Genomic DNA, 23,092 nt, shown 5'->3' on the forward strand with positions numbered 1-23,092 from the left:
TTTAATAAAACTAATAAATTTTTATCACACTTATCATTATTTAAAAATAGTAAAATGATTGATAAGAAAATGAAATAGGAAGATAATAAAAAAAATTGAGATATTTAGTTTCACTTTAGTTTTTATCAATAAAGTATGTTACCATTTAATATAACCTTTATCACATTAAATGCAATATGCTTTGTTCTATTCCTTCCCAACCAAAACCAAGATTGTTTACTACGACTCAGCATTTTAGTTTAATATGGTTTTGCATAATTTTTTTATTATAAAATATACACTTTGTTTGAGACAAAATTGCATATATTCTTCACATCCTCTCCTCATGATGATATATTCACTAAAGAACTGTGTATATAATTGTTTAATGACTTTTGGTTCAAGTTTAAGGGGTTATTTGTTTTTTAAGAAAAATCATTTTTGGCCACTTTTGGTTGCGTTACACAATTATTTGTTTTTCAGAAGACTTCTAACTTAAAAACCGTTGTACGTGTGCTATGTGGTGTAAAACTGTCACTCCTTTTGAAACCACTTCTCACCTTATTTTAAGTTATATATTAAACATATATTTATTTTATTTTTTTCAACATGTTTTTATTTTAATAATATTATGAATGATATTATAAACAATTTGAGTGTACTTTCATAATTTCAAAACCATTGGGTAATTTTACATAAATATTTTTTTTGTGTTACGTTATCTATAACCAAATATTAATAATTTATAAAGTTAATCATTAAAATTATCAAATTTATTGAAGCTAGCCTGGAAAATAACGATTATATATGAATATTTAACAAAATTAACATGTTGTTTGCTAAATTAACAATTTATTTATTATTTAGCAAATATTATGTTTAATTATTTTATATAAACATCTTTAAAAATCATATCATCATAATAACCTTTATATTTGATTTATATACGATTAAATTAAATAAAATTTTTATTTAGAATTATTTTTAATTATTATGTGGTTAATTTCAACTTATTGCAGCAATCTGTAAACGATAAAAAAACAAATAAATTTCTAATTACAGATTACAGTCATTTGATCTACCTCTTCTGTCAAAGGAAAATAAAAATATAGTCCGCATTAAAAAAATCTGTTTTGAAAAAACAAACAACATGATTGAACATATACTTTTAATAAAATTATGGCAAATGTACATTTATATTTCAATATTGTGATGGATGTGATAGATTTTAATGATTTTGTAGCATACCATGTTAGGTTAGTTTAATATATATTTAGTGATGGATGTGACATTGTGATTAGACCCCCTTAAAAGTGGGGTCCATCTCATATTTAAGGAAGAAAAATTAAAAAATAATAATAATTGTGTAGTATTCTTGGCAACAATTTTTATTGAAAAAAAAATAATAATAAACCCATAAAATTCAAAAAATTTATCAGTTTTATATAAGATGGACCGTACTTTTGGTTTTGAATCTGCAACTACATATATTAAGTTCCTATATATTTTGGTTATCAACTAGAGATAACTCTCACAAAAAAATAAGATTTAACACATCGAACATAGATTTTATTAAACTATGAAATCGCCATAATATCATACCCTCGTATGGAAATGTAAAAACACGGACAAGAAAATCACAAAAATATGCATAAGTAAATAGCAAAATACATACAACACAATCATCAAAAAAAAGTAAATTTTATCATTGATTTTAGTTCCTCTTCAACCTTCATTTGTTTCGTAGTCTAAACCAGATATGAAAAGGGGGATGGAGAAATATAATTTCAATAATACCATTTGAGTATATAGGTTTGTAGGTAGGACACATGACTTGTTATTCATAGAATTTGTATATATGTTATACCCTTTACAAGCTTGGTACACCGGACAATGTCAAGTGATTAAGATGTATGGTGATGATAACTCATTGGGTAAATATTACAAAAGACATTAAGTTTATATTAAAATTCTAATTTGACAATGTGTTTTCTTGGTCTTAAATTTTACACCGTTTTTCAATTTTTTATAATTCTGACCACTTGACATGTCAACCTGGTTACCTGATAATGTGATATGATGGTTTGTTAGTTTTGATGACGTGACATGCTGACATGACATATTGACATGTTAAAATTGAATTTTTTTTCCCATAAAAAACACTAAGTTTTAATTTTTTTCGATTTTTATATTAAGTTTATTTTTGTCTTTCAATATTGACACTCTGCTTTTTTGTTTCAAATCAAACATTATTTTTTCAAGTTTTGTTCAGTGTTGATTATTTTCCATTTTAAAACATATAAATATTTTTTTAATACATTTTAAACCGTGTAAATACATTTTTTTTAATTTAAAAACGATATTTTTATATAAATACAATGTTTTATTTAGAAAATTTTGTGGAAAATGCATGATCATCCATACAAGGAAGATTGTGAATCAAAAGAACGTGAGAGGGTTTAGGGAGAGCCATGTTTCCAATCATCATATCAAGTTTGGGACGAACATATTTGAATATAGTAATATGTTAGTGTATCTTACATTTATGCTACATAAACAAATTTAAAAAGGAACACTTTTTATCAAGTTAAACAAAGTACTAGTTATTACATGCAAGGTTATCAAAATCAGGATCATACTTAGGATTGTTTTTGGGTTTGCAAGATCGGAATCGAGATCCTAAGATCCCACAAAATAGAATATAATTTTAATTTATAATATTTAATCATGAAAAATATTTCAAACATTTAATTTTTCGTTCAAAAGTTATAAAAACTTTGAAATACTAGTCATAAGTCACAATAAAAAATGATAAATAGTAGAATGGTAAAGGGTAAAAGATATAAAATGGTAAAAAAAAATCATTTGCAAAAAAAAAAAAAAAAAAAAAAAAAAAAAAAAAAATCAAGGGAAGGTAGGATCGGATCGGATCTCGATCCTACTTGCGATTCTAACCCAAATACGATCCTTTTATGATACGGTTTTGACAACCATGATTACATGTATATAATGTAAAACTTTGAATTTATAAAAGTAGAAGTTAAGCAAAAAAAAAGTCCACCATCACATCACTTTTCCGTTGTGTGTTTTGCCCTTATTTATGTAAGGTGCTGTGTGTTTTTCTATAAAAACCTCTTCAAACCACTTATTGTTGCGCGGCGCAGCACACTCGCAGCACTTTCCCTCTCGCAGCAGTTTGTTTTTTTGAAGATTTCAGACTACAAAACCTCTGCACGTGTGCTGCGTGGCGCAACACTTGACTTACCTCTTCTAACCTCTTCACCTTTCATTTTTTCTAAGTGTTTTTTTAAGAATTTTTGTATAACTTTTTTTTTTAAATTTTGATTTTCTTAAATTTTTATTTACTGATGTGATACAATTTTTTTTATAATTTCCACGATTTTTTTTAATTTTTTTATTTTATTAATAATATTTTCAATTTCAGTTACATTTTTTTAACATGTGTAATTTTTTACGAACTTTGTAGACAACGTTTGCAATATTTTCTTAATTTTTATTATTTTCTTTTTTAATGTTTTTTTAAATTAGTTTTTTTTTCTAGAATAAAACTATTAGTTTATTTTACATTTTTTTATGTTTTTTTTTTTAAAAAAAAAGTTTTATATTTTTGTTTTTTACATGTTCTTGTTATTATTATTTCAATGTTTTAAGACTAGAGTTATTAAATTTCAATGTTGAAAATTATATTTAGTTTATAAAATTAGTTTATTTAAATTTTAGTTTACTGCAGCAGTCTACAGATGTTAAAAAACAAACATACTTCTTATTATAGGTTGCAGCAGTTTGTTCTACCTCTTCTGCTACAGAGGATTGCAGAGGTGGTCTGCAGACTTCATGAATTTTCGTTTTGAAAAAACAAACATCACCTAACTGAATCATCTCTTGGGTAATACAAATGTATAAAAGGAGTACAATTCATTCTTGAAAGAAAAAATCTGTTTTATATATTATTTATTTATTTATTATTATTATTATTATTATTATTATTATTATTATTATTATTTATTTATTTATTTATTTTGCAAAGAACATAAAGTTTTATGAACAAAATTATCCTTTTTTTGCAATATGTCTTAAAGGACATTCCTGAATTATTGACATTGATAATTTGGATTTTTTTTTTTTTTTTAATTTTCAGGCAGTTTTATGATGATACTAATAGTGTTCATCCCTATGATGATTTTAGTGGATAAACATTTCCTCGTGGGCTTATGTGGAGGGGCAAATGCATTTTATTGGGAGATATGTTATTACAAGGTTTTGTATTTTTTTTTTTTTGGGAGATCATAGATCTCTTGAAAAACTGAAGAAGCAACTCATGTCATGTCCATGTAGAGCCTTTACTGAAAGCTAAATGGACGAGGTGACTTGCAAAATTCCTATAGGTTTTGAAAATTTAGAATGATCAAAATGTGACTAGTGTAATTCATGTTGAGTTATGTTGTGATGATATGGTTGTAATACAGATTGCAGCTGACCCTGTAAATAATTTATCAAAAGCACAAGGTTTTTTATGACTTAATTAGGACTTCAATTTGAATTGGCTCCATTGAATGAATGAATGACTGATATTGGGAAACATCGGTATCTGTGCAAGAAATAAAGATTTTTAAGGGGAAAAGTTAAAAGGGACGGAGTTATGTTATATCCAATCTTGTCATGGAATTTTGGGAATCATCTAAAATGGCAATGCAGTTACCATTGTTTGTTTTCTGGTCCAGTTTTTGATATCTAAAATGTAAGTGGTCAATTAATAAAGGTTACCACTAGGAGCTATAATTTTATAAATGAAATTCACATTCTTTTCCTCCGTCAGTGGTGGCATTCTGTCAATTTTCTCTTTCCAATATTCCATTGAATGCAGATTAGATATTAATGCATTTTTCCCCAAAATAAAATCCATCAATTTTACCAGATTACACTAGCACATAATTTGTTAAAACTACTCATATATAGAAGGACTTGAAAAGCAAAGCAGTTAACCCAAAAATGACCACCAAATGTTATGTGTATTACTCCAATTATGTAATAGTGTGTTTGTGTGATTCACATCACATCACATCACATCACAGTATGTATCAGAATGAAAGCAAGGAATTCAAGTTCTGATGAGGAGTTATTATTTGTAAATGGAAAAACAGTTAAAACCAAACAAACTTTCAAAGGGAAACTCAAAAAGCAAGTCTTATTGAATCTAAGCCTCCCATCCTCTTAAGATGGTAGCACGTGCAACCCTCTCCACTCCCAATGCGAATGCTCCCATCCTAAGGCTGCAATTGTGGGTGTGACACATGTCCTTGATGTCACGGAAAGCTTGCCTCATGTATTGTATCAAGAATTTATTCACCACCTTTTCCTCCCACATAAACCCCTGAATATTCTGTAAATTTCATGCAATTCATTAACTAACTACATATAAAACTGTTTTTTCTTCTAATTTAATACAATACAATACCTGAACCCACTCAAAGTAGCTAACAGTCACACCTCCAGCATTTGCATAGATATCTGGAAGTATTATAACGCCTTTGTTATACAGAACCTGTGTTGTATCAAATAAAGACCAAAAATTTTCAAATAAAGACCAAAGCTGTAAAAGACAAGTTTCTGGGACCAAAATGTTACCTCATCTGCTTCAGGATCAGTAGGATGATTTGCAGCTTCTATGATGAACTGGGCTTTAATATCGTCAGCATTTCCACTTCAATGGACAATTTCAAATTTTAGAATAATGAAAAATCAGTATTTAAATATGGTAGAATTATTGAAATGGTAGAATAATGAACCTGGTGATAACACCACCTAAGGCACATGGAATCAGAACATCACATTGCTGAAATAGCAATTCATCAGGATCCATGGTTTCTCCTCCATTGAAATCGCTTAAGTCCCCCCCTGTCTCTCTATGTTTGAACAATTCCACTATATCGATACCATTTGGGTTCTTTATAGCTCCAGTGATGTCACTCAATGCAACAATCTTCCCACCTTTTTCGTGAATCATCCTTGCAGCCCAAGACCCCACATTCCCAAAACCCTGTAAAACTCAACTACGTACATGGTCAACACAATAAAATCTTGAGGACATGAATCCTGTTACAACTTACATGCAACAATCGTACCTGAATAACAAAAGTTGAATCTTTGATCGACTTCCCATGTTCGTTAAGTAACGCTTCCGTGGAAATAACTACACCATACCCAGTTGCAGACTCTCTTCCAAGGGACCCACCAAGTTCCTAGTCATTAAACAAAGAAAGGCTATGAATATTCCAATTATAATTTAATACTATTATATATAAATTTATAATCACTCTCACCAGTGGCTTTCCGGTGACACAAGCTGGTGAATAACCATGGAATTTCGAATACTCATCCAGAATCCAAGCCATAGTCTGTCATTAATTATCCGAGACATGACTTAATTAGTAAGACAGCTGGCAGATCGTATTAATTAATTCTAATTGTGTGCAAACCTGAGAATTGGTGCCCATATCTGGAGCGGGAACGTCGATGTTTGTTCCGATGAGATCTTGAAGTTTTTGTGTGAAGACACGTGTCATACGTTCAAGCTCAGACTTGGTTAAGTTCTTAGGTGTGCATGCGATCCCACCCTTTGCTCCACCGTAAGGAAGGTCCATCACAGCAGTTTTCCAGGTCATTAGTTGAGCCAAGGCGTTGACCTCGTCAAGGTTAACCTTGAGAAAATTAACATATACCAACCATATCAACCAGTTTCAATTTCAAAGCCATATTCAATGACGCCAATAAATAGAAACACAAAAAATATAGATCTAATTGGAAAATGATTAACCGGATGCAATTCACCAAGGCCAACCAACTTCTGAAAATACTTTGAAAAAGGAATCGTACTTAAAATGCCTTTTTCAGAATGTAGATCGGAGAACCAAAGTAAACATAGTCGGTGAGAAGTATGATGAATCGTGGTAATGAATCGATTGAGCAACACAATTAAGAACTGATAACATCAAATCAAGCAAGATGAGATAGTTGCGTTAATTTTGATCAGATCGCGATTTAGTTTGGTTATATTGTTAGGTTTTGCTGATCATAAACATGTTTTGCATGGCATAGGTTATGATCCAAACAGTAAAATAGCATTTAACAGACATAATTATCAACACAAAAATTAATCAATTAACAACAGTAAAATTAAATTTATATTCCAGACATGATCGGAGAAGTAGAAATGCATTTGACAAACAACAATCAACACAGGAAGATTGCATATCAATCAACACAGTAAAATTCTCACATATTCAACGAATCAACAGTAGTAAAATGAAGTTGATATTGCAAACATAATCGGAGCATGCAGTAGAATGCGGTTTGACAAACAATCAATACTGTAGTTCGATCAACAGAGTAGAATTCTCAATAACACAGCAAAATGCATATCAATTGCAGAGATGAAACAAGAAGTAAAATCCTGAAAACTAAATCTAAGTTATCACTAAACACAACCATATGACACAGAAACAAAGATCAAAAGATGAATCAAATCACCTTAGGATGATATCTGATTCCTCCTTTCATCGGACCACGAGAATTATCATGTTGAACTCTAAATCCAATATAAGAAACCAATGATCCATCATCCATCGGGATTGAGCACTCCACCTGATCGAAAAACAAAAGCATCACATCAATACTCGATAGCATTCTAAATCAGAACAATCAACTACTTAAAAATCATTTCTACGCACCTTGATTTCTCTAAAAGGGATCAAGAGACTCATCTCGAGCTTTTGATCTACGTTAATCAGACGACAAGCATGACGGAAGTTCCTAGTCGTTGCAGCGAGAGCATTCATGGTGATTGTCTGTGAGAAACAGAGAGAATCCCACAGGTCCGAAACGAAATAGATTGAAGTAAAAGAGTAATGCGGTTTTCGAAGAGGATTTTCACAAGAACATTAAGAACAAATTGAGAAGTTTCTGCAATGTTTGAAGGTTAACTCATATTTATATGTGTATATCTGAATTTGCGTGGTTTAAAGAATAAACCCTTATTACTCAAAGGGGTTTCCATTTTTGTTTTCTTTATTTCTTTTAGAATTATTTTTAATCAGAGAGTGACATGGTATGAGTATGTTCGTAAGTTAGTTGGAAAATCACGCGACTGGGGTTAATTATTTTTTTGACCAATTTTTGTCTGAATTATATATCAAATTAAAATATTAATCCTGTCACAATATAGATGCATATAAAACAAACAATTGATCTTGAACACGTGACAATTTTATTATAAATAAAATAATATATCAAATCCAAACAGTTTTTACAAGAGACAAAAATAGCGGTCCTTCCACGTGGCATGTCATTTATGGAGCATTGACTTAATTTGGTGTAACAGAAAGCAGTGACGTAAGAAGTTTGTTAGCACGTTTTGCGTCGCGTCATCTCCGTTTCCAACTGTTTTCAAAATCGTTCTAACAAATGGATTTGGATGATGATTTCTTAAAAATTGGATTTATATAATTTGAAAGTCCACTCCACATTATATATACTTGATTTTTATCTTGTGATTATTTCATATTTTAAAATTAAAATTAATTTGATATTTTGATTAGTTCTTTTTTTTTTTTTTTTAATTTCTTCATTTGCATTTAAGTATAAATGAATAAACTTGTTCAAATTTGTTGATTAGTAATCACAAATATGTCTACAAAAAAATATTTAAATCCAAGATGTTACTTTGTCACATTGGTCGATTATAGTCAAACTATGTCCTCATATCAACAAACCTTGATATCACGCATCATTTCCTCGATCTCCAAAACTTTGAACACTCCCATTGCTCGTCAACAATAAAGCTTGAGTAAATTAAATGTTGATAAGACGATAAAACATATGTTTAAAAACCAATGTCATGGTAACAATAATGGACAAACGGGTTTACCCATATTGATTTTTTTTTTAAACAAAAAATTGAAATACAGATTTTGTAGCTTGCTAAAATTTGAAATAAAAAGGTGATTTGAATTTTTTTTGTTCTTTTCGCTGTTGCCATTGATTTGGTATATTTATCCAACTCAAACAATAGATTAATGCACAATTAATATGAAAGTATATTGGGTGAATGGGTGTTCGATGGGTTGCAAATGTGAACGGAAATTGGCTTAATAGCACCTTTTTTTCTCTATTGAGTGTGTAGAGGGTTCAAATGTGAATCGAAATTGGATTCAATTAAGCGAATTTGAGTGCGAACGTGCATCAGGCAAACACGAAAGCAGCACCTATCGATCAAAAAAGTTTAAGTACATTTTGTCATTTTTTTCTTTTCATTTTTGTTGAAAATAATGAAATAATTCAATCTTATATTTATTTGTATTCTTAAAGGGGTTTTTTGTGCTTGAAGTATTTGTTGTTGGTTTAGACTGTAAATGCAGGAACAATGCGCGGATCTTCTGATATGGGTCAAATATATTCGGGTTGATCCATTCATGTTACTGAGATATAAAAGAAGAGAGAGAGTGGAGATATTTAGCAGATCATCTTCTTCAGCTTGAGAGAGAGTTAGGGTATTCTCTAGTTTTCTTTGTTCGTACTTTCTTTGTTCGTACATCTACTTCTCTCTGTTCTTGTGTATGTTAACAAGTTATTGTAATCTCTCAATCGTTTGTTGATAGATCAATGATCGGATGTTTCTTATTGTATGATCTGTTTAGATTAGGGTTGAGTGTGATTGAGTGAGAGTAGATTAGGGTTTTGTAGTGAGGTTTCAGTTGTAAGTACATGAAAACCTTGTGTTTCTTTGTCCTAAATTGATATAAGAAATGAAGATGTTGGGAAAAATATCTTGTGTGATTTCAACATGGTATCAGAGCTTTAAGGCTCATGTTCTTTGATCCTGATGCTTCGGTTGTTGTTGATCGTTGTTTGGTGATCTTGGTTCTCAACGATCTAAAAAGGTATACCGATTCTTTTATTTTTTAGTTGAATCTGTTAGATCTAGGGTTTCGTTTTCTATTTACCCTAGTTTGTTTTTTGGATCCTGGTACTGCGAGATGTTTGATTGATCTTGCAGATTGGCGCTTCTTCTCATCTATTTGTCGCTGCGATTACAAGTTTGGACAAAAAGGAATACACTCTGAAAGCCATCGATTAATCCCTTTATCTGAAATAATCCTCTTGGGGTCGGATTTCATCACCGATAAACCCTTGTAGGGAACGGATTCAGGGAGTCGATTTGGAAAAAACAACATCGCTTCCTATAGCACTGTGAGGGTGTTTTCTTCTACCTTCTTCTTTGTTTTCGTGTATACTGTGTTGTTCTTGGCTGTTTTTGACTCTGTGTTTGATTGTATTAGGCCCCGACATACTGTGGTGACCATCTGGACTTTAAGTCAACATAGGGTCTGTTATTTGTTCTGTGAATTGTTTATTTGTTATTTGTTCTGTGTGATTTCTGTGATTTACAATGGCAGGAGACACTCCTGAAGGGAGTGGTACTCCTAAAGATGGTACTACTGCTGATTTTGATGACCCTTTATATGTTCATCCTTCTGATTATGTTGTAGCCTCAATTATAACCATTAAATTGACTGGAAATGAAAATTATCGGTTATGGCGTAGTGCCATGTCTAGAGGTCTGAAGGCTAGGAATAAGTTGGGTTTTGTGGATGGAACTTTAACTCTTGAAAAAACTGATGTCTCTAAAACTTCTAAATGGGAGCGTGTTCATGTTGTTGTATGCAATTGGATATTAGGGTCTATTTCTGAATCCATTTATGCTAGTCATGTTTACTCTGATAAAGCTAAGGATATTTGGGACGAATTATTTGAAACATATAATAAGGCTGATGGATCTGTAGTCTTCAATATCCATCAACAAATTAATATTTTAAAACAGAATGGTTCGTCTCTTTCCGATTATTATAATAAACTTGACTCTTTATGGAAGGAGTTTGATGGTTTAACTAGTTTAACTGGATGTGTATGTGAGGCTGCTACTAAGCTTAATGATCATTCTAAATTGATGAAACTAATGCAGTTTCTGAGTGTTCTTGATGATTCATATAATCAAGTAAAAAGTCATATTCTTTTGATGGATCCATTACCAAATGTTAAATCTGCCTTTTCTATTCTTTCTAGAGAAGAATCTCTTCAAAGGAATGGGTCTTTAAATTCAATTGTCCCTTCAAAGTCACAGGTGTCTGTGTTTAATAGTAAAGTTAATGATTTTAAGAAGGGACAAGGTCAAAACAGGATCAGAAATCAAGGATTACAATGTAAACATTGTAATCTTAAAGGTCATACGATAGATAGATGTTATAAACTGATTGGTTATCCAAAGGATTTTAAATAGAAAAATGAAAATAATAACCAAAATAAATCCTTTTCTGTAAATTCATCTTCTGTCAGTTCAAATAACAATATAGTACGTTCTTCTGAGTCTGTTCACAATAGTGATGCTCACTATCTTACAAGTGAACAATACTCCAAGTTTCTTCATCTTATTAATGACAATTCTACCAATGAGGATGTATCTGCTGCAACTAATATGGCAGGTACATGTTCATTTACTTGCTGTAATTCTATTGTCAGTGTAAATAATTCTCAAAGTTGGATTGTTGACTCAAGGGCAAATCAACATATGATAGCCTCTGAGTCACAACTTTAGGATCTTCTTGTTAAACATCCTAATGGATCTTCTGCTCCTATTAATAAAATAGGGAACATTCAATTATCTTCTCATCTTACTTTATTTGATGTATTTGCTGTTCCAGACTTCAATGTTAATCTCTTATCTGTACACGAGCTTTGTAAGGATAGTGGTTGTGAAGTTGTATTTTCTGAACATAATTGTAAAATTCAGGATTCACTGTTAAAGGAGATGGTGGAGAATGGTAGGGAATCAGGGGGTCTTTATTACCTTGATCATGTTCCCTTAGGTAATTTTGCTAGTTTAACTGTTCCTAAGTGTTTTGTTTCAAAATTTACCTGGCACAGTAGACTTGGTCATCCTGCTGACCAGGCTTTAAGTGCTCTAAAAGATAAACTGAATTTTGGAAATGAATCCTTACCTCCTTGTGATACTTGTCATAAAGCAAAACAGACTAGAGAATCTTTTTCTCATAGTCAGCATCATTCAACTCAATTAGGTGAATTGGTTCATCTAGATGTTTGGGGTCCCTATAGATTGGCTTCTGTTGAGGGTTATAAGTATTTTTTGACTATTGTGGATGATTTTTCTAGGGCAACTTGGGGTTTCCTTTTAAAATCTAAAAGTGAAGTTTTTGATTGTTTTAAGGTTTTTGTGAATATTCTATTAAATCAATTTGGTGTTAACATTAAGACTATAAGGTCTGATAATGGAACAGAGTTTGTAAATAATCAAATGAAGTTTTATTGTATAGAACATGGAGTCATTCATCATACCTCTTGTGCTTACACTCCACAACAAAATGGAGTTGTGGAAAGAAAGCATAGACATATTCTTAATGTGGCACGATCTCTTATGTTTCAGTCAGGAGTTCCTGTTAAGTATTGGGGAGATGCAGTTTTAACTTCGGTTTTTTTGATAAATATAATGCCTACTTCGGTTTTGAATGGGTTATCTCCTTATGAACTTGTTTTTAAAAAAACTCCTAATTTTGATCATTTAAGAGTTTTTGGCTGTCTTTGTTTTGCTGCTAAACAAAATGTATCTGATAAATTTTCTGAGCGTGCAGAAAAATGTGTTTTGTTAGGATATTCATCTGATAAGAAAGCTTATAAACTTCTAGTATGGATACTAACTCTTCTTTTGTATCCAAGGATGTGAAGTTTTATGAGTCAGTGTTTCCGTACAAATTGAGGTCAACTATTGTTAACAAAACTATTAATACTTTTGGCCCTAGTGATCCTTTTTCCTATGATGACTTTGATAAAAATGAATACTTAAATGATTCTATAAATTTAGATGAACTGAGAGTGGAGTCACAGGAGGATGGTATTAATGCAGCTACTAACTTGGATGACAGTGACTTAGTTGAGTCAGTCAACCGTAGTGGTGAGGTAAATATGCCTCTTTCTGCTGGTTCTATTCCTTTATCTTCTGATATGTCTGAGGAAAATAGTCATATTTCTTCAACCCCTTCAGTAGAGTTGTCTATAGGTGCATCTAGGTCTAGACGTGAATCACATATGCCAATTAAGTTTGCTGATTATGTTATAGAAGGAAAATATAAATATGGCATAGAAAGATATGTTAACTATTCTTTACTTGATGCTGATGCTAAATGTTTTGTTTCAAATCTAAATAAGACTGTTGAGCCTAAAAATTACTACGAAGCTTTATCTGATCCTAATTGGGTAAAGGCCATGAATGAAGAGATGGAAGCTCTTCATCATAATCACACTTGGGAAATAACAAATTTACCTAAAAATAGGAAACCAATTGGTTGCAAGTGGGTTTTAAAATTAAATATAAGTCAAATGGTGAAGTTGAAAGATATAAAGCCCGGTTAGTGGCTAAGGGGTATAATCAAAGAGAAGGGATTGATTTTGAAGAAACCTTTTCTCCTGTTGCAAAAATTGTGACTATTCGTATTGTTATTTCCTTATCTGTGCATAATTCTTGGCCTTTATATCAGTTAGATATAAATAATGCTTTTCTTTATGGTGATCTATCTGAGGATGTGTATATGTCTCTTCCCCCTGGATATTATTCTGAAAATGATTCTAGGGTTTGCAAGCTTACAAAATCATTATATGGTTTAAAGGAAGCTCCTAGAAAATGGAATGAAAAATTGTGTGCTTCTTTGTTTATGTTTGGCTTTCAACAAAACATAAGTGATTATTCGCTTTTTATTAGAAGGTTTGAAAATTCAATAACTGTGTTACTTGTATATGTTGATGATATTATATTAACTGGTAGCTGTGAAACTGAATTGAAAAAGGTTAAAGAATTTATGAAAACTCAATTTTTGATTAAAGATCTTGGAGTTCTTAAGTATTTTCTAGGTATTGAATTAGTTAATATTGATAATGGTTTATGTTTAAATCAAAGAAAGTATTGTTTAGAGCTTTTGCATGAATATGGTTTGCTTGGTTGTAAACCAGTTAGCACTCCTTTAGAAACAAATTTTATGATAAATGCAGAAAATGATGATAAAAACAATGAGTTATTGGACAATAAAACTGAATTTCAAAAGCTGATTGGGAAACTTATATATCTTACTGTTACTAGGCCATATATTGCTTATGGGGTTCAAGTGCTAAGTCAATTTATGCACAAACCTAGAAAATCTCATTTGAAAGTAGCCTTAAGATTGTTAAGATATTTAAAAGAAAGTCCTGGAAAAGAAGTTGCAATAACTAAATCTGATAATTTTGTATTGAGTGGATTTGTTGATGCAGACCGGCCAAAATGTTTAACTACAAGAAAATATGTAACAGGTTACTTGGTATATTTTAATAACTGTTTGATTTCATGGAAGAGTATGAAACAGTCTACTGTTTCTAGATCTTCTACTGAAGCTGAATATAGAGCTCTTGGGTCTATTGCTTGTGAAATAATTTGGATTTTGAAAATCTTTTTTGAATTAGGAGTTAAGAATTTTATTCCAGTTTCTGTATTTTGTGATAATGATTCAACAATTAAGTTAGCTCTTAATCTAGTGTTTCATGAAAGAACTAAACATTTTGAAATTGATTTGCATTTTGTTAGAGAAAAAAATTTCAAATGGAGTTATAAAACTGGTTAAAATTCTTTCTTCTGAACAGAATGCAGATATTCTTACAAAATCTTTGAATATCAAACAACATGATTTTTTATCTAAAAAAATGGGTCTCATTGATGTTTTTAAGAAAAACAAATAAATAATTCGATTGAGGGGGAATGTTGAAAATAATGAAATAATTCAATCTTATATTTATTTGTATTCTTAAAGGGGTTTTTTGTGCTTGAAGTATTTGTTGTTGGTTTAGACTGTAAATGCAGGAACAATGCGCGGATCTTCTGATATGGGTCAAATATATTCGGGTTGATCCATTCATGTTACTGAGATATAAAAGAAGAGAGAGAGTGGAGATATTTAGCAGATCATCTTCTTCAGCTTGAGAGAGAGTTAGGGTATTCTCTAGTTTTCTTTGTTCGTACATCTACTTCTCTCTGTTCTTGTGTATGTTAACAAGTTATTGTAATCTCTCAATCGTTTGTTGATAGATCAATGATCGGATGTTTCTTATCGTATGATCTGTTTGGATTAGGGTTGAGTGAGAGTAGATTAGGGTTTTGTAGTGAGGTTTCAGTTGTAAGTACATGAAAACCTTCTGTTTCTTTGTCCTAAATTGATATAAGAAATGAAGATGTTGGGAAAAATATCTTGTGTGATTTCAACAATTTTCCTTAAGTACGAATTTTATTTAGTTTTTTTTTGTCTGTTTTAAAACCGAAATTAAACATAATTTGTAGATAATGTATTTCATATGGAATATGGAGACAATCTATACTAGTTACCTCGTGAAGGGATGTAAAACACATTGATGGACTATTACCCTTTTTAGTGAAGTAATTTGTTCCTAAAGAGAAAGTCATGCGAAACTAGGTGCCATTAAGGTTGTGTTTAGTTTGAAAAAATATTTATGAGGAATTGGAATTTCTCAAGAAATTGAAATCCAATTCCATATATGTTTGGCTAGAAGGAAATAGAATTAGAATCCAATTTCATGTTTTGTTTGGTTTACTTGGAGTCTTTTGGTATAAATGCTTGGAATTAGACTCTAATGAGTTTGCTCAAAGACCATGCCAAGTCTTTTGGTATAAGTGTTTGGATAAAAATTTGATAATTAAACTGTGAATTGCCGTTCATAGTTAGAATTGGAACTAGGGATGTCAACGAAATCAAATAGGAACACAAATAGATGCCCCCATCCCTGAATCCCCCGTTTACATAGTCTCCGATCCCGCCCCCGAATACCTTCATCACCCCCGATTCTGCCCTCGTTCCCTATTTTATAGGCTTAAAATAGATTTTTTTCGCTAAAAAATTTGTTATATTTTGGACTAAAAATCTATTTTCCATAACTTTAAAAGCTTATAATCTAGCTTTTTAACAACTAAAAAGGTTAAACAACATTACAAAACGACAAATCCAACAAACTTACAAATATAAAATACGACAAATCCAACATTAAAAAAAAAGTACATGTCGAAAAATATATGACAAATTCACTATCGTATCGTGTATGTTGTAAAGAGGAAAAAAGTTAAGAAACCCTAAAATTTGATAATGTATTGTATACATATATTTTTATATTAAATTTATATTTTTTTATATAAATATATGAACAGAGCCCCCGAGGGAGTACGGGACAGAAATACCCACTCCTGCACCTGGTCCCGAAAATAAAACGGTGTTTAATCCCACTCCCGCCCCACCTTCGCTCCTGAATTTTTTTAAAAAAATTAATCACGTAGGGAATCAAGGTCCCGCATAAGTTTTTGACATCCCTAATTGGAATGTATGTTATGCTACCTCTTGAAGGTATGTAAATAAGATCGACAAGGTAGATGTTATAGCGTTTTTTTTATAAAACTTATAAAAAATGTCATGCAAATGAATGTGATTCAAGATAGATTATATTCTTGTATCATATTCATTTGAAATCTCTGTAACATTTCATCTCTCAACCATTTAATTATAAATACTCAAAAGTTTAATTAAGTAATCAAATTAGTATATATATATATATATATATATATATATATATATATATATATATATATATATATATATATATTGAAAAGGAAGTTCGGAACAGTACTTGACTAGGGTACTATTCCTCGGGTTACTACTAGATTAGTTTAATTGGTTCTCATGCTTCTAGACACTACGATTCTCTCTTGATCCGCCACCTCCATCTATCTCTCATCAACTTCTTCTTTTCCTCTGGTTATGAGGTCCTCCCACCGTCTCAACCACCAAGCGATTGTGTGTGTTTTGATTGACCAGTTTGGGTGTGTGGATGTGTACGGAATTTATGTGTTAACAAAGAAGGGAATAAATATAAAAATTGTGAAAAGAAGACTCTTGTATCAATAAATGTGTAATTGTGATGTAGTGAGTGTTATACTTACATAGATAGAAACTATTCAAGCCAGCCTGTGTCGTACTTTGGTCTGTGTGGTTGCTTTCCCTGTTGGCATGGTGCCTGTGGTACTGTTAATCATCGTCGACCTGACACTCTGTCACTTACAAGTTTCATCACTCTAAATTGTATGAACACTCAAAAATAACAAAACAAAGGTTTATTGATAACAGAGTTCCCAAAAAGGGAAGACTCTTACAATATTTTACATTTTTCCCCTTCTAAGGGAGGAATTACTCACTAGACATTGAACTGAAAATTTACTAGATAGAGAGTGTTTTTTCTTGCACTCGTTATTGCGCTGTCCCTAAAACAAAACATAACTCTCAATTTATAGATACATTGAGAGGGTCTGATCTTTGCCTATTATGTCAGGCATGACGTTTTTATCCACTAAATATTACATTATTGTGGACAACTGGAAAGCTTCTAATAATGGAGAAAAGGCATTATTATTTTGAGTGGCGGGGCCATTTGACACGTGAAGCATCTTTCTTTAAGATGATGATGATTTGTCATCTTCAGAGGGGGGGTCCCTCCTTTGTCTCCGAATCTTTGCTTTCGCAGAAGTGACAAAGATGTTCTTCGAAAAGTTGTTCTGCATGTCGGCAGAAGTGCTGGCGTGTAGCATTGGATACTTCCATGTTATTGTTCATGAATTTTTCTCCAAACTTGGAGGCTTGACGAAGATCTTCTTGGCTGGTGTTGTTGTAACTCCAGCTTGTAATTATACAATGTGAATCGGTATAATTAATCTTCTTTTTTGAACCAGAGATAATTTCAATGATTTTTTCTGATATTCTTCTTAAACCATTGATGCGATTGGGATGAAGAATTTCTGTGAAAGGTAAATCTTTATCTTCCATTGGTTGAGATTGTTCAATCTCTCTGTTGGCTTTAGAAAGACCAATTTCCAGAAAGTGGTATGGAGAAAGAGTTGATTCTTGAATCCATTCTGGGAGTGAAGAGATACATCTGATGTAGATCGGATTATCTTTTGCTTTAAGTACTTTCTTTCGAAAGTTCTTAATGGATTCTACCATGCTGCTTGGGAAGAAATTGAGTTCTTGAAGGTTGCAACTTGGGTAGATATTGTCGATTAGTCCAGCTTGAAAGGCTTGGTAGACTAATTTTGCATCTGCTCCTTCGAGAAAGTTGAACAGACTTTTTGTTTTCTTGTCCGTAGTGAAAAACTTTTCATGAACAAGGTCTTCTGGGCATGCAGCTCTTGCTTTCTTCCAGATTGTTCTGAAATCTTCAAAAGAGATTTCAGGATAGTTAACCATTTGTTGAACGTCAATTGGAACGTCAAACCTTTGGTCTCTGTGGGCTTCTTTGACTTTTTGAATTTTTGGTCGAAGAAGTGGTTGGTTAGTCTTGCTTGTATCGTCTTGATAAGTGGCAAGGCTTAATCTTGCAGATGTTTCATTTCTGAATTTTTTGCAAGTAACTTTATCAACTTTACAGAAGGTTTCTGTAATTCCCCAGTCAGTATGAACACCGGCATGGGGTCCTTTATAGATTACATAAAATCTTTCAGCTTCTTTGTTAAGAGCTTTTTTGTAATCTGGTGTAAACTCCTGCACAGATTTTTTAGTGGGTGACAAAGTTGTCATTTTACTGATTCCTTCAGTACAAGGATTGGGATCAACCAATAAGCTAGTTTTTCCATTAGGAAGAGGAGTAGCTGTCTCCTTTATTATGCTTTTTAGCAAAGCATCAGCTTTCAACGGATTTGTTGATTCTTTACCATGTGCCGTTTGCACTGGAATAGCCTTTGTTTTTGAGCTTTCGCTTTCCGGTACATTGGTGACCGTTGTTACTTGTTCATACAAGTTGATTTTCTGCTCAATTGCAGATAGCTCTATGAGGAGCATTTGTTTCTTCATCCTCAAAATGTTGAGGTCTTCCATTTTTGTAAACTCAATTTTTGTTTACTTTTCTCTCTAATCTCCCCCTCTCTTTTTTGTAGGTGAAGTTTTTGTGAGGAAATATGTCATGAGGATCATATCTTTTTATAGGGCTCGAGAGGAGCGAGTGAGATCATGGATGATGTAAGGCATACCTGAAGTCACGAGTGAGGCAGTCTGCCAGTACGTTTTTGTTTCCTGCGAGATGTTCAACAGTGAATGTATATCGTGAGAACCACTCTTGCCATCGTATTAGTCGGCCTAATTTGTTATCTCCTGCAATCTTCGTTCGGAGGAAATAAGTAAAATTTTTATTATCTGTACGAACCAGGAAATTTACTGGTGTTAAATATACAGAGAATTTTGTAATAACTCTTTTTACAGCGAGTAATTCTTTTTCATTGCTATGGTAGTTTTTCTCAGCTGCTTTGAAACTGCCAGAGGTGTACCTGCAAATTTGTTCTTCGTTTTTGGGGTTTTTAGCTTTTAAAACACCTCCCCAAAATTCATCAGAAGCATCAGTTTCAATAATTAAACTGTCTTCAATGTTTGGAAGATAAAGTTTTGGAAAATTGATTAAAACTTTCTTTATCTTTTTGATGTAGTCTGTATCAGCACTTGACCAATTCCAAATGACATCTTTTTTTAATTTTTCCTGTAAAGGTTTTCTCATGGCTGCAAGTTTTTCAATATATGTTTCAGCATAAGTCAAAACACCAAGAAATCTTTGTAGTTGCTTTTTGTCTTCTAAAACATTTGGAAAGTCATGTAAATGTTCAAGGATATGCTTTTGAGGACAATGAGTACCCTCATTTATTTCTAAACCCAAAAAATTGATTTTTGTTTTGAAAAGATGAGCTTTCTTTTTTGAAAGTATTATTCCATATTTTAAAATAGTTCTGAGAACCTGTGTGACATGAACATAGTGTTCTTGTTCATTTTTGCTGAAGATCATGATGTCATCAACGTATACAGTGCAGAAACCTTCAAGGCCTCGAAGAGCGTTCTGCATGTGTCTTTGAAAAATACTAGGAGCTTGTTTAAGCCCAAAGGGTAGTACTTTCCATTGAAAGAGTCCATCAGGACATGTGAAGGCAGTGAGAAGCTGCGATTCTTCATCAAGTAGAACTTGCCAGAAACCTGACTTGCAGTCGAAACTTGAATAAATGTTTTTTCCTCTTAGAAGAGTCAAGAGTTCGTGCATATTGGGAAGATTATGCGAGTCTCCAATAGTTGCATCATTGATTGCTTTGTAGTTGACAACCATGCGCTTCTTTCCTCTTCTTTTCTCTGCTTCTTTATTGACAAGAAAGGCAGGAGACATATGAGGGGATTTTGATTCTATAATTAGTCTCATATCAAGTAATTCCTTGATTTGTTTGGAAAATTCTTCTCTATCTTGTAAAGAGTAAACCATAGGTTTTTCTCTAATAACCGTCTTGGGATTAATAAGCTTAATTGAAGCTTTCATCCATCCTTTGGTTTTATTTGGATCAATAGGATTTTCAGAACAAACTTTTTCAAGAAGATCCTCAATCTGTTTGAACCTGGTAGTTTGAATAGAAATAATCTTTTCTTTATTAATCCCTTCATGGGTTATATTAGTACCTGGAATTTGTTTTTCTTTAGAACCTTTTTCTTGAGTTTCAAGAAAACCTGGTTTTCCTTTGCTATAGGCCTCTGTAACCTTTTTTATAATTACCATATCATTATTAAGATGAAAGGCGATTCTATCTATCCATTGTATGAATGGTCCATAAACTTGACAAAAGTTGTTCCCAATTATGATATCAATTCCTGAATTTTGTTGGTAAATAGTGGGAACGTTGAAATGTTCTCCTGAAAGTTCGAGATTAATGTTTCTACAAACTTTATTAATTTTTATGGTTTCACCATTTGCAATAGTGGCACTAATTTCTTTGGGAGCGTTTTCCCAGAGTTCATCCGGAATGATGAATTTGCTTGCAAGACATAAAGATGCACCTGTGTCTACAAAACAATGTACTCTAAATTTTTTATATCCTTTAAAGTTAAGGAAGGCAGAAACATAGATAGAGTTTGGATTAGTAAGATTCATGATAATGGAATCATCAATCTTCTGGAGGTTTGCGCAAAAATGGTTAATCTCCTCCTCCCTGAAAAGTGGGGTCTGTATGGGACTAGTCTGAGTCATCCGTTGTTGATTCGTATTCATCAGTGTCTGATGAAGATTCTGTCTCAACATGATATATAAAAACATGTTGCGTACCATCATACTCTTCTTCAAGAGCTTCATAGCCCCCATTGTTAGCGGTTTGTAAAACCTTGACTTTGTCAGGGTATTTCTTTCTATTTGGACATTCATTGGCGTAATGTCCTTCTTCATTGCAGATCCAACACCTACATTTTTTCTTTCCTTGCGGACAGGAAGTAGTCTTCTTAGGTGTTTCTTTTGAAGGTTTTTTGAAGTATTTTCCTGGAGAAAATTTTCTTCTTTTCTTTTTCCAAAAAGATTTGAATTTCTTTTTGTTTTTATACTTTTTCTTATTATAATTTTTCTTTCCAATATCATTTTTCCAAGAATAAGCGAGATTGTAACACTCCAAATCAAGTAAACCATTTTAACCCCTTTAAATGATTTAGTTGGCAAAAATGGTCCCTTTTAGTATGTTGGGCGTACCTAAGGGTACACTTAGCGTACCATGGAGGGAGGATCGCGGAGGAGTTTCGTGTACGCGTGGCATACATATACGTATGTGGGGCGTACGCGACAGAGGACCAAATCCTAATTTCCGGACTTAAGACCTATATAAGCTTCCTTATTTCATTTGAGTCTGACCCTAACTAGCCTGATTCACCCTCAAACGTCCTTAAAACCGTAAAATCATTAAAGTGTGTTTTCCTTAGCTTGTGAGTGTTTAAACACCCTCCTTTTGGTGTGTTAGCTACAAGGAAGAGGAAGAAACAAGCTTGAATGAGGAAGAGTTTCTGGATCTTACATTTTGAGCAGCTTAGGAAGCTTTAGGAGGTAAAAAGCTTTCACCTTGGTCATCATTTTCATTTCTAGAGCTAGGGTTTTCACTTTAGTCCCTTTTTGTGTTTAAGGACCACCTCTTGAAAGTTTGAGCAAGTCCAAAGCTTAGGAAGGATAGATATGAAGTTCTTTGGTCCATTCATAGCATAAAATGGAGTCTTGATGGGTGTTTTGACCTCATGCATGGATTAAGACTCTTGGAAAGGTCTTAATGGGTTGTTGGGAGAATATGAAGCATGCAAAGGAATAAAGTTGCCAACTTTATGCCTTAGGACTCAGCAAACGACCTACATCTGAGTTAGGGACGTAAAGTCTTTAAGTATTAAACACTTAATGGATTTTGTGCATAAGTTGTTTGTATATTGGGCGTACTATGTAGTATGTTGCACGTACAACCCTTTGCCCAATACGCTAAGCATACATAATGTAACACCCAAAGTTTGGAAGGCCAAGAAAAGAAAGAAAACCTTAATTTTAAGGGAGACTCAACGAGTCCAAGGATGAACTCGGCGAGTCCGAGCGGGATCCGGGTCGAGGAGTAAGTAACCGACTCGGTGAGTCAGCCAAAGGGACTCGGCGAGTCTGGTCTGTGCGAGGAAAACCCTAAAATCGGGACTTGGAGTCTATTTAAACGTCTCATTCTCTCCCCACGGCTCCTTTACTGCCCCTTTCACCCAGAACATCGAACCCTAAGCCCCATTGTTGCTCATTCAAGCGTCCAAGCCATTTGTGGGGTGATTTGAAGGAAGAAGAAGAAGGGGAATCATTGGAGCTTCAAGGATTGGCCTTGGATCCGAAGATTGGAGAAGTTTTCTGAGTTATTGAAGGTATTAAGTCGTTCTCTCCTTTAGATCTAGTATGGTTGTGAGTTTTGGGGGTTTTCTAGCCATGATTAGTTACCTCTTTTGAGTTAGAAGCCAGATCTGAGGTTGCTACTTCAGATCTAAGCTCATTATGGTCTTGAGAAGCATAAAGTAGCATCCCTTGAGTTGATTATGGAGCCTCTTTACCTTAAACCCTAGTTTATGGTGTATTTTGCTTAGATCTCCTTCTTTACACGTAAAGTTTG

General features: G+C 32.7%; 1 protein-coding gene across 1 annotated transcript; it reads right to left on the minus strand.

The window, feature by feature from the left end:
* Window positions 1–4,990: 4,990 nt before the first annotated feature.
* Window positions 4,991–8,029, minus strand: LOC145012280 (glutamate dehydrogenase A-like). The gene is made up of 9 exons (XM_078971074.1): window positions 7,728–8,029; window positions 7,528–7,641; window positions 6,477–6,698; window positions 6,321–6,395; window positions 6,123–6,239; window positions 5,787–6,037; window positions 5,626–5,701; window positions 5,456–5,542; window positions 4,991–5,380 (listed from the first exon to the last, which is right to left on the minus strand). Exons 1-9 carry the CDS (start codon window positions 7,833–7,835, stop codon window positions 5,195–5,197), a joined length of 1,236 nt encoding a protein of 411 aa, XP_078827200.1. The 5' UTR covers window positions 7,836–8,029; the 3' UTR covers window positions 4,991–5,194.
* Window positions 8,030–23,092: the final 15,063 nt, after the last annotated feature.

This window comes from Lactuca saligna, chromosome 8, assembly GCF_052625555.1.
Source record: "Lactuca saligna cultivar CGN05327 chromosome 8, ASM5262555v1, whole genome shotgun sequence".
Classification (NCBI taxonomy): Eukaryota; Viridiplantae; Streptophyta; class Magnoliopsida; order Asterales; family Asteraceae; genus Lactuca; species Lactuca saligna.